At 38.8% G+C, this 19356-nt stretch overlaps 1 protein-coding gene, 1 long non-coding RNA gene and 1 other non-coding gene across 3 annotated transcripts; 1 reads left to right on the top strand and 2 right to left on the bottom strand.

The window, feature by feature from the left end:
* The first annotated feature begins 1883 nt into the window (after positions 1–1883).
* On the top strand, positions 1884–1965 carry TRNAS-UGA (transfer RNA serine (anticodon UGA)). Its single transcript has one exon. It is a non-coding gene; the product is annotated as a tRNA-Ser (tRNA).
* A 3814-nt stretch (positions 1966–5779) lies between these two features.
* Positions 5780–14987, bottom strand: DNAJC12 (DnaJ heat shock protein family (Hsp40) member C12). The gene is made up of 5 exons (XM_061448475.1): positions 14670–14987; positions 12657–12735; positions 9976–10115; positions 8725–8926; positions 5780–6927 (listed from the first exon to the last, which is right to left on the bottom strand). Exons 1-5 carry the CDS (start codon positions 14745–14747, stop codon positions 6833–6835), a joined length of 594 nt encoding a protein of 197 aa, XP_061304459.1. The 5' UTR covers positions 14748–14987; the 3' UTR covers positions 5780–6832.
* Positions 14988–16974: 1987 nt separating this feature from the next.
* Positions 16975–18606, bottom strand: LOC133266846 (uncharacterized). Its single transcript, XR_009742535.1, has 2 exons — positions 18306–18606; positions 16975–17760 (listed from the first exon to the last, which is right to left on the bottom strand). It is a non-coding gene; the product is annotated as an uncharacterized LOC133266846 (long non-coding RNA).
* Positions 18607–19356: the final 750 nt, after the last annotated feature.

The following is a 19356-nucleotide window of genomic DNA, read 5'->3' as shown; positions in this document are numbered from 1 at the left end:
ACAAACTGACCTAACTCCCAATTGTTAATGAGCAATTAAAGATGAGGAATCAAAACCTTTTTAAAAGTTGTGACAACTTCAATGGTAAAGAGAATTTGATAAATGTGGGAGTACAACAAAACAGCTGAATCGTAGAATCACAGAATAGTTTGGGTTGGAATAAACCTTAAAGCTCATCCAGTTCTAACCCCCCTGCCACAGGCAGGGACACCATCCACTATACCAGGTTGCTCAACCCCATCCAAACAGGCATTAAACACCTGCAGGGATGGGGCCTCCACAACTTCTCTGGTGTCTCACCATCCTCACAGGAAAGAACTGCTTCCTGATATCTAATTTAAATCTGTCCTCTTTCAGCTTACAGCCATTATCCCTTGTCCTAGCACACATGCCTTTGTAAAATGTCCCTCTCCAGATTTCCTGTCAGCACCTTTAGGTACCGGAAGCTGCTATAAGGTCTCCCCAGAGCCTTCTCTTTTTCAGGGTGAACAATCCCAACTCTCTCAGCCTATCTTCATGTGAGAGCTGCTCCAGCATGCTGATCATCTTTGTGGCCCTCCTCTGGACTCACTCAAGCAGGTCCGTGTCCCTCTTGTCGGGGAACTGAGTTCTTTTGAAATTACAGAAACACCTTGTGCTTTCTATGTCTCTCTGTCCTCTATATTCCCCAGGTTAGGTTGGAGAGAAAAGTCCTAAAAGATTAATTTTAGAAGACTATTTTGAGATCCTTATTAATCCAGCAATACTTCTACTGCTGAGGAAAGTTAAGGAATTATTAAAGAGTATTTCTTAATTAGTAACCCATACAAAACAAAACAAAAAAACCCACCTAGAAAACAGAAATGGGGTGGATGGCTGGGAAGAGAAGCACAATCATCAACATCCCTTCAGCTATTAAATTAAAAAAAAAAAAAGTGTTAACAAAAACTGTGACTCTAGAAAGGGAAATAGGGTAAAATTCCTAGCATAAGCAAACTGAAGGGATGAAAAGGGAAATTATTTGTATCCACTGCAGCATTTATATAAAGTCAAGTAAGATTTAATTTTCATTATACTACTCCTGACACAATTAACTATTGCTAGGGTAAAAAAAAACAAAACACCACCACAGTGAATGAAATCACACATAAAAGTTACAACAGAATTCTTGTTATAGCTGAGGAACAGAACAGTAAAACCAGGAAAGGTATTTACAGCACCACTGTAAAAATGAATGCAATGCCTGATAGTTACTTGATTTTGTAGCACAAACTGGTTGCATTCAAACTAGCAAATCCAAGCGTGCCTGCAAACATTCCCAGGCAGAATTTGCAGGAGCACAGTCTTTACGTTTTAGGTTGAAAACCCTAGCAGCATATAAAGTGACATTTATTTTTTCCTGAGCTGAAAAGCTGCATGAGTAATTCAGTCAAGTTACTCCGTACTCTGGAAAAAGTACAGTGAACTGCACCGGCTGTCTTCTCAACAGCAAGAACTGATCGTTTATAGCAGTGAAAAAATTACTGTATGAAAGATGGCGCTAATTTCAGCTGCCTAAAGCCTCACGGTACTTAGCAGAATGGAATTCTTTTAACTGGGGAGAAAGAAAGGAAATTTAAAAGGTGACAGTGGTTGCTAACACGTCTGCTTCCCCACACTCAAACAGTACTTTCAAATCCACCGGCACGCACTCCCGCAGTTCCCTCTAACCGGGCACGGCTGAGATACAGTGTACACCCGTCCTCTGCAACGCCACTGCTACTGCGAGGCGGCCACGACGGCGCGCGGGGGCGAGCAGCCGTGAGACGCGGCGGTGCCCATTGGCTCCTCGCATGGCTGGAGGCAGAACTTCCGCCGCCGGAACACTGGGTAAGGATTTCAGCCCAGAGGATTTGATACCAACAGCAGCGATGGCCGAGTGGTTAAGGCGTTGGACTTGAAATCCAATGGGGTCTCCCCGCGCAGGTTCGAACCCTGCTCGCTGCGGCCCCGTGGGGGTTAGATTTTTTTGTGTGGAGATTTTATTCGTCATGTCTTCTTTCACTACTAAACATGCTTCTGCACCAAGGAATATGGTATTTATCCGATTGCAACTCATTAGGCTACACCTATGTACTCCTCCCCTGCTTTTGTAAAGAAATAAAAGCAGTATCAAAGCAGCAATAGGTCCCACCCGTGCCTGTAATCTAGAACAGATGAGAGAAACTGTGTAATGCAGTTTTAGGTAACATTCCAAATTAATAAAAAGAAAAGAGTCAAAATACTAAACAGAGTGGGCAAGCTTTGCACTAAGCCCTTCTTTTTCACTGCATCTCTGAAGAAGTTGCCAGGTTTTTTACTGGCCATTCAGTCTTATTTCCAAAAGATGTTTCACTGCTTCAGCAGATCTGAAGACAAAGCACCAACCCAGTAAATATTATTAGGAATTCCGCAATTTCAAAATGTCCTTTTCACTGGAGCTTTGTGGGAATGAAAATGTCAAATGACTGACACCAAAATATGTGGTTATTTTGAATTTTATGTTGAAAAGCAGGCTGTTGGAAAAGTAGCAAAAATCTCCTCTAAGGATGTATTTGCATTCAATGAACCTTTTCTCCTTGAAACTGATTTTCCTTAAAATTTGCAGTTGAAAAATAAAAAAGCAGCCACAAAAATAAGCAAACAAAAAAGTTATTTTCCACCCTCACCCTTCAGCAAGATTTATTAAAATGTTTCCATGAAAGCACTAAAGAACCATATGGTTTTAATTGCAATAATTCTTTGTAATTCCAGAAGAAAGTAAGGACTGCTAAAAGGCCAACTAAAGCTACATATGCATCAGTAACACTAGTGTTTGGAGTTCAGTGCTCTCCTCTTGACACCTATCACTTTCATCTCCATTTTATAACAAAGAGTTAAAGTAGTACTGTCCTGATCTGCTTCCCTTTTAAACCTCAGGTATAACACTGAGAAAGAGCAAGGCAGTAATAACTCTGGTGCTGGAGTACAGACCCCGAAAGGTGCATTTGGGCTTAACCCATGTTGAGCCCATGCATACCAACATGTACCATCTCTGCCCCTCAGTGCAATTTTCCTCCCCAAACCTGGCTCAGGCTCACTGCACAGTACCGTTAGGGATCAAGGTGCCTCCAGACAGCTAAACAAAGAGATGCTCAAGATGTCAAGTTCCCTTGCATCATCAGCTATCCACACTAAAGCAAGCAGCCTAGTCCTTTGGCAGTGGCAGGCCAAGGATGGACGTGGGAAGACTTTGAAAGCAAGGACTGGAAGTAGTAGAAAGCACCAAAAGCACCCAGGTCCAACCATCTGGCACAGTCTCTTACTCCTCTGGAACTTTCTGCTCATCCTCCTGCCCCACCTGATCCCATCAATATTATTCACACAAAGTTGCTTATGAGGAGAAGCTGACAGTCCTCCCCTTGGGGGCTCCACGGAAATTACTGCCAGTGAAGGATCAGCTCTGACAATCCTGGCAAAATAAATGTAGTTTCTGTAAGGATTAACGCCTGATAGTCAAACTGCATCCATCTCCTTAGGAAAGATGTTTCCCTTTGGTGCCAAGAGTCCTTTGATATTTTTGGAGAAACAGTTTTGACAAAGAAACAAGCAAATCATTTTGTCCAAAGCACATCAAGACTGGAAACCTAACAAACACTGGCAGCAAATTTCTTCTAGAAGTAACCCCTCTTCCTTACTGCCCCACCAGAAGAAGGGAACAAGATCAAACCACGTGAGGATAGAATCAAGAGGAAAGAAAATTTGTTTTCTCCAGCATCCATCACCTGTGACAGGTTAGGATATCCATCAGAGACATAAAATGTGTAAAAGTTCCCAGTGTGTATTGTGCACTATCCTAATGACTCAGCCACAAGCCTTTCAAATCTGGGACAAAAAAAATACATGAAGAGCCTCATCTTCATTAACATGGGCGGAAGAAAAGACTAATAACTGAAGGTGAAAGAACAAACATACACAGTGTCTCCCATTACGGGGGAGGCTCGGTACCTCTTATAACAGCAGGATGAGCACGTACACTGGGTTGCAATAAAAATACCCAGCATAAACTAACTGATAAATATCACCTCATCTGACAATGACAGAGGCTGACTTAGTGAATTGCTTTATCTTTTGCTATGTAATTTTATCAGCCTCACAACAGCTTCACTGCTTACCTTCCCAGCAGTCCTGTCTCTCATTTCAGATATGAAACTGTAAGATAGCAATGTTCGTGCTCAGGAAATTAAAACTACCCACTATCTCTTTTAATCATCAGGATACTTGCTTCTATTACAGAACATATATACTGCCTTTTTTTCCCCCTGTCCTCCACCCCCATTCAAAGAGGAAAACAGGCATTCAGGAAATGACCTTACCTATCATTAAGCATTATTCAGCCTGAGATTTCAAGTCATATACTATCTGTATTCATCATCAAAACTTCAAACTCTTATATTGCCACTTGGGAAACACTGGCAAAACAACTTGGCAAATACTGGCAAAATAAAAAGCTTGTGTAGAACTAGAACATTGTCAATCCTACATTTTCAGCATTTTGCATAAAAACAGACAGCAGTAATTAAAAAATATATTGATTTTATACAATTCAAGAACATCCCCTCCCCTTGAGCTGCTCTGTTTCATTGCAAACAGCTGGCTAAATATTTGCTTATTTTTAGTATTACAAAATTGATTGACAGAGTTTCAGAGACCTAGAAACAGTATTAAACAACATTCCCTATTCTCTGTATTTTATTGTCATCATCTACTTGTACCCCCATCTGCTACCTCATAACTTCCGGCTGAAATATCATTAGCCCTCACTAATGTCCAGTTACAGCCAAGTTTAATCCATACTTTTGACCAGACTTCAGAGGAACTAGGCGCACCTCACAGGTGTGCTTATTTTCATACCAATCTATGCCAAGTCATTTGGAGCTACAGCTAACAAAGCACTCAAGCATGTTAATGCTCAGTCACTGCGTAGTGAAAGCACACTCCAAGTCAGACTCCTCAGGTATCCAGAAGGTTCAGAACCCTTTGCTACCTAGCTAAATAACTCAGAAGAAGTGCTAAAGAAGAAAATGGGACCTTGCCATCCCTTACAGGTAGCAGCCCTCTTTCTCCAACTTTAGATACTTCTAATACATAGCATCTGCTTTGTTGCTGTTGTTCCCCACCCCACAACTGTCCCTTATGCAGCAGTCTCCATTTTGCAAAGAAAGTTAAATTTTCTGTTGCCACTGAAAAGCTGCGTGTACCTAACTCTTGCCTCTTAATCACATCTTCACAGAGCTTTAGAGATCCACCTTACAACCCCTGCTTCAATTAGTATTTAAGCATATTAAGCATGTTATGTGCTTACCAATGCAGAGGCCAAGGCACACGTTATTGTGGATAATGGGGCTTTTGCTGGATCTTTTTATGCTACTTGCAGAAAACTTCTAAAAATACTATGTATTTAAAATAAAATAGTAATAATAATAAAAATGAAAAAACGCAGTTCAAACTTGGGAGGTAGACCCTGAATCAGCTAACAGACTGATTTATCAGCTTATTTCTTTTATTACTAATGTGAGGGAGAACTGGGCATCCCAGTTACTCCAGTTAAATGTTCTTACTGGCCAACAGGTCAGGTCTCACCAATGTTTTCCCAAAAGCAAAACAGGCTGCACAGCTTCCTCTTGCTTTCATAACTGGACTCCCTTAAGCTTTTAACCACTGCAGGTACAAATAAGAAATTCAAAAGGGATCTCTGTGGTGGGCAGAGGATTTTAATTTAACAAAAAATGAAAACAACCCCTTTTTGTATGCATGCGGTTTTATTTGTTGCTGATGGAATTACTTGCCTGCACAAAAATACAATGTCAATACCCAACACATTATCTGGGTTTACAAAGAAGAAAATAAACAATGTAGAATATGAAAAGTCGTCCAAAATACGGAAAACATATTAATGCTGACTAGCCTGATTCTTCATTCTTCACCATACAAAACCTCGATAAGACCCTGTCTACCCAGCCAGAGCCAGGAGGTAAATTAATATTAAGCCACAGTGTGAGAAACGGTCTCTAGGTTCAGGCAGGCCAATGCTGGCACACACACCAGGGGTATTAGCTGTTCACCAATAAATCTTAAGAAGAAAGTTGCTAACTGGAGAACTGAAGTTCAGAAACTGCCTTCCACAATAAATAGCTGGTGCAAAAAGTATACTTGCTTAACAAATTAGAAAGTGAAGGGATTTCTAGGAGTGCTTGATCTATCACGGTGACCTTCCTGAATAATAAGAACCTTCTTATTTAATTCATACTGTAAGATCACAATTCTCCAACAGATTAAGTTTGTAACAGTATTAGGCATGTGTGCACTATAAATCACTACAGGAAGAACAATGCAGTGGAGAAGTGAACCAGAATACACAGTTTAGAAATAAGCACAGTTTTGTTTAAAGCTCATTGTCATATGGCTTTTGGAAGATAATTACATAATAGTATCATTTGCTGGAGTCTAACATTGACTTTTGATTCTACCAAGAGTATGTTCTTCATAACATCACAGCATTAAGAAAAATATTATTCACTACACAGTATTTAAGAGTACAAGAAACAATATATAGGATGTTACATAACGTCACAAAATTACTTCATATTAATACTGAAAAGGGCTTTGCTTAAGTTTGCTCATTAAACAAAAAGACCTCCACCCGTAATGCTCATATCATGTGTGAGCAAACCAGTATTAAAACATTTATTCAAACAACGTTCACATCGCAATGCATCAATACAAAATACAAATAGCTTATAACTGCTGGAAAAAACAATACTGAATCGTTGAACAGATGATCTTATGTGTACTTTTAGATCTCATAGTTTCTGAATTTCCTCAGAAGCTCTGACGGAGCATCCCCTGACCAGCGGAAACTCAAGTGCCAATAATTTGCCTCTGAAAATCCTGAGGTAAAAAGAGAAAGACAAGTACATTATTATAAACATGTATAAAACTAAGTTGTCTGAAGTAATACTCTGTAATCTTATCAAGAAAAAAGTAAAAGAATGGTTACTTCCAGGGATCTTGACTAGCAGGGACAACCTGTATTCCTGGCACCACTTGAACAAGAACTCAAGCAAACACCAATCTTCAAGATATATATCAGCTGGGAACAGTCTAAAGGAGAACACCAAAAATAACGGCTATACAGAAAAAGAGGGCTTACAAAGAAAAACTGAATAAATTGCATTTGCTTAGTCTAAAGAAAAAGGGAGAGTGACATGTTGAATCTCAAGTACATGAAAGGCAGCAGTGAGGACAGAAGCCACAGATGGCTCTTTTTTTTTTTTTCACTGTGCAAAATTTATGATCTATGGCCTCTCAATGCTAAAATGTGATCTTTCTATATCAAGAAGCTGAAACCTATTACCAGGCTTTGTGTTACAATCTCTTACTCACTATGAGTACTGTAGCCATAATTCTTACAAACAAGCAGATATGAACTGAAAATATCCCAGTTTAATAGTGGAACTCTATATACAAAATTTTCCTGGACCAAGACAAAACCATTATCAATGTCCTAACAACAACTATGAACACTGAAGGGCATACAGGCCCTGTCAAATATCTTTTAATATTAACATTTATTAATATAAATATATGCCTACTGGATAAATTAAGTAGGCATTTGATGAGTTTGATATTTTTACCATTCAGATCTCTGGAAATTAAACTAAAACTTAAAAAATATTATGAGAAAGAAGATGCCTGCAAAGAAAGATCACCATTACAAGGAACAAGATGATGGTTTATTTACTTTGAAATTTTTTTGATCTACAAAGGATATAGTGACAATTTCATTACCAAAAAATAGCCAATAGTATAATGTCATAAAGCATATTTTTAAAATATAAAATTTTCAGTTGCGCTTCACATACGTTTGTACAATTTTCTTATCTATTTTCTGCATTCCACCCATGTTTGGGATTCAGTCAGGTTTTGCTATCCTCATAGTTCAACATAATTTCCTGTTTGACCAAGCTTGGAAGAAATTACAGAACTTTGTTTAATAGTAGTTCTCTAATAACATAAGCCTAAGGTTATAAAACCCCTGAAGAATCAAGCAGAACAAAGGGTGGCCATTGTGGTAAGTAAACTTTGATTCAAGCATACAAACCTAAGCAGCAGACAGGAAATGGTCAAATGACAGCTTTTAAAATACACATTTATCCTGCTGCATGCACTATTTAAAAACAAACTGTTCAAAGGGAAAAGAAACCTTCAACTCTCAATTTTTAGTCCTCATTAAGTCGTCAGGTGCAAACTGTGCAGAAACACTGAATGACGCATAAAAAAAAAAAGCAAAATACCTAAATATTTTAACAGTTTTTAAAGTTATTTTAAATAAAATCACTGAAAATAATTCCCCTCCTCCACCCCCTCCTTTCTTTTTTTTTTTTATTTTGATACAGCAGTAAAACTGAACTTTCCATTTTGGTTTAATTTTTTTCTTCTCCAGTTTTGGGGTTTACTAGCAATCAAGCAAAAAAACATGGGGTAGGGAGGAAGAAAGGTCTGAAAGCTTCAAAGTTAAATAAATAATAAACAATGTAAAACCCAAAACAAAATCCCAACCCAAACCCACATTAAAAAAGCTACCAGTTAAACATATTATTCTGGAGAAGAATTCTCATGACAAAGCCTGCTTTTCGGGCCAATTCCTGGATAATGCAGTTTTCTCTAACTTCTGGTTTCACTTACTTGGGGAGTCTGGATTCTTTGAAGACTGTGGTTTCCCATCAGGAATTGCAACATCATCTTGCTCCTTGTTCCCATCTGACAGTCCTTCTTCACTGTTTTCAGTCTTTTGGGTCCAAATCTCACTAGTTACGATGCTGCTATTATTCGAGCCAGGAGCTTCCAGCATTTGGTCCTTCTTATTTTGGACAGCCCAATGCATTGACTAAAGAAATGCAAAAATTACGAATAAAGAACAAACTACTATGCTTTAAAAGATTTTTAGTGAACTTCTCTTTTCTTTTTTACACTGTTGTAATGAATGGTCAAACAAAGCATATATTACAGAGAAACTTGCAGGACAATAGGATAGAGGAAAGCACAGCTAATTACAGAAACAGCATTTGAGAGGATAGTTTACGTCAGGGGACGAAGAACAAAGTACAAGTGCACCAAATAATTCCAAGGGTGTTTTGATCAGTTTCTTCTCTCATGTCTTTAGACGCTTTTTAAAGAGGGCTAGAGTGACTTAGAAATGTCTGTTTTCAAAGCTGTCTTTGACTTTAAGGTACCTTTTGAAAACAAGATGATTTGGAAAGATTCACTATTGAAGTCTGTGGAATTATTTCTATTTGGAACTGAAATAAGCTTGATAGGATATTTTGAGCAAACATTTAAACTTAGGCATAATGCTTTAGTTGAAGAGGCTCTCAAGCTTCTCTCATAAGCAGAACTGAGGTGGGCAGAACTGGCAATATGAGTACATATTCACCTGCCCTAAAATATGACCATGCAGACTTGTAGCTACCATTCACCCTCATAAGGAAGGAAAAAAAAAATAATCAAACATTACATAATTAGGATCTAATAGGAACATGCCACCACATTAATTCACTAACAGAATTAGGAGGGTAAACAACCATCAGAACACTTGCTTGTCACAAATCACCCCATTAGCCTAGCAGGGCCCCTCCAAAGACGTGTATGAAGCCCAGGGTTCCAGGGAACCTAGATTTTTCAATGAGCTCTTTATTTCATCACACAGCATGAAAACCCATCTGATAAGCAACATACCAGAAGGAGAATATATTATACACAGGTCCTAGCTTTAATTTTTAAAATAATAAAAGGGTCCTACAAAAGCAAAGTGTGCTGAAGTGTTTAACCCTTAAGTTGCTTAACCCTCAAGTTAAACCCCCACTCACTGCTGCATTTTCTCTGGACCAGTCCTACCTCCCCCTGCTCCTGAAGGCCCAGACTTAACACACCACGAACCGTTTTCACAGAATTGCTCAAGGCCTCCCACTGCTGGAATGGAATGGTAATTTTGCTTCGTCGCCAGTAATCGTAACGCGCTCGACTCTCTTCATTAGTAAGAATTTCCTTAGCTTGCTGCAGCTTCTGAAAATTCTCCACTAGAACAAAAACCAAAATGATACTGAAGTCAGTACTTCTTTTCAAATAAATTAATTCAGATGTGAAAGGGGAGCTGCCAACAAAGGCTTAGAGCAAGCAGAGTAAACGAGGCACAAGAACTAAATCACAAAGGTATGTGTGTGGTTGTTCTGCTTACAACTTTGCACAGTTTAGCTGACTTTAGGATCATAGCACCTTTGGTGGACAACTGATACACTTTTCAAATGAGGCACTGGAGTGGGTTGCCCAGGGAGGTTGTAAGCACTCCATCCCTGGCGGTGTTTGGGGCCGAGGTGGACAAAGCCTTGGGTGGTATGGTTTGGTGTGGGGTGTCCCTGCCCATGGCGTGGGGTTGGAAGTGGATGACCTTGGGGTCCATTCCAACCCTACCTATTCTATGATTCTATGAAATGAGGATTAAAATGCTCATTTGTCTACCATCTTCAAAATCTCCTAAATTTAAAGTCCAGAGAAACTTACAGCAGGCAAAAGGCACAACTCGCCCCCTTCAGACTTCCTTTAAAAAGAAAATTAAACCAGTCAGAATGCTTAGAAGAAACATGCTTACATCGACAGCAGCAAGGAAGTTAGAGCAAAGCACACCACCAAGAAAAAACATAAGTGGGGGAAAGGGGACAGGATGGGGCACAGCACACAAGCGAAAATTGACAAACAAGAAGAGAAATCGAAATATAATTTAAATAACTTGTGCATTTTATTAGATGTTTTCTACATATACTAAAATGCTGTCCTGAATATCAGGCTGCATGAATGAGAGCTATTTTTTTTTCCCTACAGAGTAATTTGTCATTAAATGGTTACTAAGGATGCAGCTGCATGTTACTATTTGTAGAAGGGCTATAAAGACTTAGATTTTATCTATGAGTCACCTGTATTACAGTGATCTATTATTATTACTATTCATTTATTCCAGTCTACAAATTAGAGAGATTTCTTTTGAAATACACTAAGCCCAAATGCTAATCAAAATTGATAACTATAAATCAAACAACAGGTTAAGGGGGCAGTTCTATTAGGTTTCTTCTTTCTAGTGTTACTACTTTTCAAGAAATAAGAGATCTACTTTAATTACTCTTTACTGAACTTTAAGATGATGAAATAAACAATAAAAAGTAAACTTTCACTACTGCTGTAAAAAGTTATTTCAAATAAATACAGCATGTTCAGGTAAATGGAACACAACATTTCTCGTCAAACAAGGCTGCTCTAACATTTGTCACTTGGACTCTTTCTTTCAGTTACTTCAATTAATTGTGGGTGGTGATGGCGTGAACCACATGGACTGTGGGGTGGTGCAAACAGAACAGGACCATGCACTGGAATAGTCTCTTGCTTCCCTGCTGCAACAGCCAAAATTTCCAGCAGACAAGGTTGATTCCATTGGTTTCCTTGGTACTTGTGAAATCATTTATAATAAATGATTACTTACCAGGTTACTGTTATTAGGTGGTAGATCACCTCCCAAACACCAAATCTCAGGGTTTCCTTGTAAGGCATTCTGAAAGCCCCCACCTATTTCACCGTTTAACCTCTCTATCCCATCAGCTTTCTGATTCTAGGCTAGGACAGCACATCAATAAGGAAAGCCAAGCCCTGCTGAGAGCTCAGCTCAAGGCAGTGGAGTACGAGTCTCATTTAACATCTACTCTATTCGCAGCTCTGCTGCTTCAGAGGAGAGTGGGGATGAGGTCAAACTCAAACAAGTAGGTAAGCTATGATGTTCAGTTTATATGTAAGTTGTTCAGCTTAAAACTAATAGGAAGAATCCAAAGGAAAACCTTTATGCATTACTCAAAATAAGAAGTATATTTAATTATTCTACATCAAATTTCTGGTGGGAATCATAAATATGATCAGAACCACCTTTACTATAAGAATATAAACTATTCAGATATTAGTGAGCACTGATTACAGCTATCTTGTGGTTATGAATCCAGTAAGATTGCCTCCAAATAACTTAGGTGCTGCTTAGCTGTCACATGTACGATGAACTGCACACTTTCATAAACACAAATGCTAGCTGCTGTTCGGCAAACAGATGGCTACTCATCTGGTGCTGGTTTCTCTTTATTTCAAGTCATTAAATTACATCAAAAGAAACTAAAGTACATTTAATGTGTTCCTGATGGGCTTGTTCATGGAAGCAAATTAACTAGTTGACGCAAGTATGGCACTTGAATGCCACTGAGCATGGAAGCAAGCCAACTTTACAGGACTAGAAAAGGGTACGTTCCATAAATATTTTCTGGATTAAAAGATGTTTTGCCATAGAATGAAAAAAAAATTGGAAGTCTTATGGAAAAAAAAAAGTGCCTTCCTGCTCTAGTGTCTAGGAGTGTGCAAGTGTTAGAAATTAATATTAAAGCTTGCTATTTAAAAACAGTATGCTCAATACACCTGATAATTAAATTATATTGGGGGAAAATAATAATAAAGTTTTAAAGCTGAATTTAACATCTTAGTCATGTTACAATAAGAAAAAAGAAAATAGATTGTTTTTAAGGAGGAAGAATACATACCTGCTTTGGGGTTTCCAGGATGTTTGTCAGGATGACATTCAAGGGCTTTAATCTTAAATTCTGCAAGAATTTGTTCAACCTAAACACAACGGTGAGACTTAAAGTGAGTAAATACATACAACACAGAAACTATTTTCAAATTTGCCTTTTGAAAGGGGTTGAGAGGAACAACAAAGAATGCTGAAATACTCTTTCCTATTCATTTTTACAAACTTTAGTACAGGCAAAAAAAATGGTTATATAGAGGGGAACTGGAAAGCTAAAATATGTGCAATAGTGGAGGTATAGTGTGGATGACTTCAGTTTAAAAAAAAAAAATCAGTACATATAAAAGTTTATACAAAATATATGAAATTTATCTAAAAGATTCAGTGAGATGTTTTGCCAAGAAAGGTGTCTAATACACACTATATATGAATAAAACTGTTTGTGGAAGAAGGATGTAGCTTAAATCTCCCCTGTTCCTCTCAAATCAGAAGATGAATTAGGTGTTCCTGTGCTCAATTCTACAAGAAGCCAAGGATGAACATGGGTGTTTACTTGAACACAGGCAAAATCTTTAGAAATTGAGAATATTTGTGCTTAAATTTAATCAGATCAAGACGAGAATATTCAGGAGGTCAGATGAAAATACTCAGCTGGGAATGTGCTGTATATGCCTAAAGAAGCATGTGTTGCTACAAATACTTGACCACATATGCAAAGTAATGTGATTCCAAAGCACCTGTAATGCTTCAGATTTCTGTTAGATGTTAAAAGTAGTGTGCACCATCCTGAAGGCAGGCAATCGTGGTATTCAGTCAACTCATGATCTGAGTTCCTACTCCCATGTCAAAAATAATTTAGCAACATCTGCTGCTTCTCTTAATAAATAATACTCAACAGATTATTTTTCAAGACCTATTAGCATTTATTCCATCATTTTAATTTAATTTAATTTTAAGCAATTTGAAAAATCATCATCACATGTACCTGAACTACTCATTAATTGCTAAGCCCTTAAGGAATTAGTGCGAGGTAGAAAATTAAGAAATAGCATCTGCGAACAAGCCTGCGCTGAAACTTTAACGCCGCCCTCTGCTGGGATTACTTTTTAGGAGTTATCTCAGGAAAAGCTTTAAATTGCCTTCCATAACAGATCAAAGATACTTATTAGTATGCTTTTAGTAATAGAAATGACAGAGATATTTTCCCAGCATTTGACCACTACGACAGATGCGAGCATCAGCTTAAATTTTCTGAGCAAAATACAACTTTTATCCACAGTGAATACATCCTTCATTAATCCAAACTCTTCCAAAATTCCAAAATTGAAACACAAATTTCAGTTAATATAACAACTAGATTAAAAAATATTAGCGTACCTCTAACTTAGACTATCAAAAAGATTATAGAGGCGCCTTTGGGAAAAAACTCCAGTTGGTTTAGCTACAAAATGTTTAACAATTGCTTAGCTAGGTCTCATTACGAAGTATGTATCTGCTACCAAAATATTATTAAAATTAGCATTTATTAATAAGGTATTATTTTTTGTTTTCCAACCAATGAATACAAGGGTTTTTTTAATTTTAAAACAGGCATATTAACTCGAGAAACTCAATAGCATTATCAGTTACCTACACCTATGAACATTCATTCTTATTAGCTGCAACTTTTAAAACAAAAAAAAATAAATTAAAAAAAAAGTTACTTGGATGTTGTCAAATTTAAGCAGTTGGCTCATGATTCATAACCATATCACATGCTGAACTAAACTAATGAACAAATTATTATTTCAGCTATACCTATACTACAATCCAGCTTTATAGGACACTTTTGAGCTTTGTTCTAGGATCTTAACATCAGTATGCAGATCAGAAAATTGAGCTTCACAAAGGGAGATACTAAAAGCAACAAGAAGGTTCATAATGCATTTCAGATAGTCCTGTCTGTAGACATAACTCCAAATCCCCCCTGTAGATAAATAAGCACACTTAAAATATTAGCCGGGAGGGCAGTGGGGAAGGCTCTTACCGTAGACAGTTCATCACATTCTAGCAGATTGTAGTAATCTTCCAAGTCATCCGGTCTGCAGTTCAGAATTGCGTCCATCTGGACTAGTCCAGCAGGCTTTTTCAACCCAGGCACGGAGAGTGTAAACCAGAATATCACTACAAAGCTCACACAAGGGTGAGATACAGGTAGCCTGAGGGAAAACACAGCTTCCACCCAAGTCTGCAGTTCTCTCCAGTCAATTTTAATGCTGGCAGCTGACACACAAGAATTTTCTTGAATTCTCGGCTTGCCATTGGTCCCTGCAGGATGCCAATCCGGTTGCACAAACCTGCTAAAAGCAGTGCTCCCTGGGATTTGTAGTTGCCAAGGTCACTTCAACTGCAGGTCTTATCCAGACTGAAGGGAGTTTTGAATACTAAGTAAAATCTAACTGTATTTGAGATTTAGATCACACCATCATGTGTACAGCAACTTAAAATCAGGCACATACTGATGGGCTTTCCTGCACCTCAACCTATGTATGATAAAATACATTTTCTGCTTAATTTTTAATTTCAGATTTTGCCACAGTCTTTCACAAGGGGATTATATATGTAATTATACAACAAAGTAAGGATTGCTTCCAAATTAATAATTAAAGGGCCCCAAACTTTTGTACCAACCTTGCCAAAGCCTCTCAAAGTTCTGTCAGTCACTTCATTTTTACTCTTTGAAGGCTACCTAGGATACATGCATAGCGCTCTTCAAAACCAAACAGCTCTGGTATATCAGTTACAAATCTGACAAAATTATGACTATGAAAAGACAACATGAAATACTTATTACTATCAAATTAAACAGACTCCTTCTCATGCTAAATTACATTCAAATTATGTCTTGAAAGTCTGTATGGTGTGAAAAGTACATTCCTTATAAAACTCATTTTATGTTGAAGTGAAATACCTTTAATTTTGACCCACGAGTAACAATCAAGGCCTCAGTCCAACAAAGACTATAGACGTGGTTAACCATACTGTCTCCTATGATCTGCTGATTTTAAATCAACCTTTCCTAGGTGTAATACTAACCACTTGCTGAAGTCTTTCCTCTGGACCCTAAGGAGCTCTGGTTTTACTTTTCCACCCTTGCAAGAGCTTTGTAATCCAATATGTTTCACATCATTAAATACCACTGATTCTGTAAACTAACACAGATGCCTTGAATAGTTTCACAATTTTAGATGCCATGACCTAGCAGACGAGTCTATGCAGAACAGACACACAGGGTGTGACCAATGCTAGAACTAACGTGTTCATCAGTGAAGGACCTACTGCCTATTCATAACTGTTTATAAGATACTGAATATATAATTCTTGCATTTACAAGTTCTTTATGTTATCTAGATTATTAATCTTCTGAAACTACCTACATATTAGTGTTCCACTGCTTTCTCTGAAAGGTTGTATCATCTGAAATTTCCTATTTTTACTGTATGTTCAGATAGCCTATTAAGATTATAAAATATATAAAGTACATGAAAAGAAGAAATGATATTCAACAGCAGAGCACAAGCTTCAATGAAACCATTTAAATGTGTTTAAAAATTACTACTACCATATTTCTCTGAGTAAATAGAATAACTACACTTTTTCAAAGTGGAGGAATTACCAATTACAAATCTTTTCCTCTCCCCCATTCATAACTTAATAGTAAACCAGAAAAGTATAGGACAGGAAGCCTTTTAGCAAGAGACCATGTAAATATTTAAATAGATTGTACTCTGGGGGAGGATAAAAAACAAACAGCTCTCCCTCTTCCCAGCTGCACTCCTGACATACTGTTCTTGTCCAAGTACTTCTTGCATATTTGCCTAAGGTGAAAGGGAAGGCTCTTTAACCCTTTCTCCCTCCAGCTTTCAGGGCCTGTTGCTGTGCTACAAGGTGAACTGCAGGTCCAAGAGCTGAATTTGGACAATAAAACCCTGAGATTTGGAAGCTGCTTGTTCACCGGGAATTTGCTCACTGAAGCCTTGGTATAGTCTGTACATTTCTGTCTGTTCAGACCAAATAAACAAGAGCTTTGATCCAAACTGCAGCAGTGACCATACTTGTGCCCCCTCACCTCACACACATGCCACCCCAAGATTTCCAGTGCCTGGGGCACAAAGGGTCCCATAGTGCAGTCTGAGAGTTTGTGTATGAGGGTCATAAAGTACTGATACTGAATAGTAAATTTTTTACTGCTCCTATCAACTTCAGTGGGACAATTGACAGCATCCTTCAAAAAAAAAAAAAAAAATTAGAGCAAGAGAACCTGTACATAATACACAGAAAAATACAAAAACTGCCTTTGGGACACACAGCTTTATTTATTTGAAAGAGAATTACAGTGCAGAAGATGGCACAGCTCCTGTGGCTACACATGCTTTGGTTAGTTTTGCTCAGAACGTACAAACAGTACTGAAAGTGAGGAAATGTTCTGTGTACCTAACCACAAACAAAACATTTCCATTCATTCTTAACACATTATCAATATTTTTGCTTGTTTAGAGCCAAGAGTGAAACTAAATTCTGGTTCAGTGTAACTGGAGGTTTACCATCAACTCATGAAAGTCATAAATGGCCCTTTAAATAAATCAGCAAGATCTGAAAATCTCTATTTGGATTTATTCCTTTAAAATACATCAAATCTTCCAGTACCCATTCTTCTTAACTGACTTCAGTTGTTCTGCTTTCTGAGGGTAAAGTACACATTTTCAAGAAATTCAAGACATAACTCAAATTTTGCATTTCATTCTCCCTCTCTGTCCCCACACATGCTCCAAGTTGCAGAAATAACAGAGGACCTAAGCCCTACCAAACTGACTTCCCAATTTAGGGGTAACTACTGCAACAACAACATTAACATGTACAAATGCTTTCAGTATTACAGTCAACTTTAACATCCTTGAATCAGTTTCTCACCAATACCTTCTCAGAAAGTTTCAGATCATACACTGTATGACTTACTCATTTCTTCCTTAGAATGCAGTCTTCACATTATTTGGTGCTTATTTAAGTTACAACTCTCCTTTGCATGCTGACAAACCATCTTCCACATGATTTTTAAGAAATCTGAATCAACCCTCTACCTCAATAAGGAGAAAGAATGTTTGCATACAAACTCACACAGAATAATAAAAATGTTCTGATTCACATCTGGTTACTTTATATCTAGTTTTTGAGAAAGAGCGTAAGAAATAGCATGTACATCTTTTTGGGGGTTGTTAATATCTGAAAGAACCAGGAAAAAAAAAAGTACCCCCAATACATATACCACATATAAAGTTATCTATAAATACGTTTTTAAGCCAAAAAGACACATCACAATATTTTCTAATTTAAGGGTTTTAAAAGCTGTTGTTATCAAGGCCTGCAAGGGAGAGATTCTACTTGTATAATCTTGGTCATGCCAGTTAAACTTAGTGATTCAGTTGTATTAAATTCACTGAAATGGTTCTGCAAGTAGTCTGTGATGTTAAGCAGTACCATTAAACACAACTATTAAATTTATATCCATTAAGTTTATATAAAAATTCTGTGTTGGTAAAAGCCCTGGGGAATTGGCCAAGTTCTATCCTGACAAGACTTCAAGGTAGAAAGAGACACTATGTGTAAGAAAGCCCACGTGTAGTACCTCCGTATTTCACATTTGGTGGTGGTCCACAAGTCAGCATCAAGGTCAGCCACTAAGGATTGTCTCTACAATTTACACAACAGATCACTAGAAAACCACAGGTCGCCACAGCTACTGTAGTGCACATCCCACCAGGGAACGCTGATGTGAAAAAAACAAATTTGTGAATGACATTAGAGCAAATCCCAACTCTCACAATTTGCCATCGGGTTTCTCACACATTATGTAGACTCATCCTGCGGTTGTTCAGAAGACTGCTCAGCCCCCCGCTCCCCTAAAAAGGCTTCCTGTAGTTCATGGAGTCCAAACCGTTGCAACAGGTTTAAACATCCCTACCAAAAAGCTTAACCTGTAGGTGCAAAACCTTTCCCAGGCAGTCCGCAGACACAGCGATGTCGTCAGCAGAAGCTATCACTGCTGTCTACCCCCAGCTCTGTTTACAGAAAGGGAAGAGCCGCTATGACACTCTCGGTAACGCGGCCCGACTGGCAAACGAGCTCACGGGGAGACTCGTACGAGCTTCCCCGGCGGGTTCCACCTCATCAAGTGCTGTACAGATACACGGCAGCCCAACAGAGCGCCTCCACAGCCTGAAGCCTGCGCCAAGCAACGCGTTTGTTCCTCGGGAAGACGCGTTCCCTGATACTGTGAATACAGGACAGAGAGGCCCGGAGGGTTCTCAAACAGCTTGTGACAAGAACACTACCGAGACCCACGGCCAAGCCGCGACCGCCATTTGTCAGGAGCGTCCCAGCAGCGGAGCTCACTGCGGGCTGAGCGTGCGGGGTGGGGGGTGGGGGAACGACGTCACGAACAAGCTCCACATGGACAGGACTCCCCCTCCCCGCCGTAGCCGGTCACCCCTCCGCAGGCTGCAGCTGCCCCGCCAGTGAACAACATACTGCAACAAGGAAAAGGCGGCGGCGCTACGAGGTGACAGCCGGGGCCCCCAGACCCGGCCCGGCCCGTGACGTTCCCTCAGCGGCTGCGGCGCCCCGCCCTGCCCCCTAGTGGGCGAGGCTCAGCACGGAAACATGCGGCCACGTGACGA

Source organism: Pezoporus flaviventris, unplaced genomic scaffold, assembly GCF_033815535.1.
Source record: "Pezoporus flaviventris isolate CSIRO_AGI_PZ_B2104156 unplaced genomic scaffold, CSIRO_AGI_Pfla_v1 ptg000001l, whole genome shotgun sequence".
Classification (NCBI taxonomy): domain Eukaryota; kingdom Metazoa; phylum Chordata; class Aves; order Psittaciformes; family Psittacidae; genus Pezoporus; species Pezoporus flaviventris.
The sequence above is the reverse complement of the archived record's forward strand: the minus strand, read 5'-3'. Positions and strand labels throughout refer to the sequence as shown.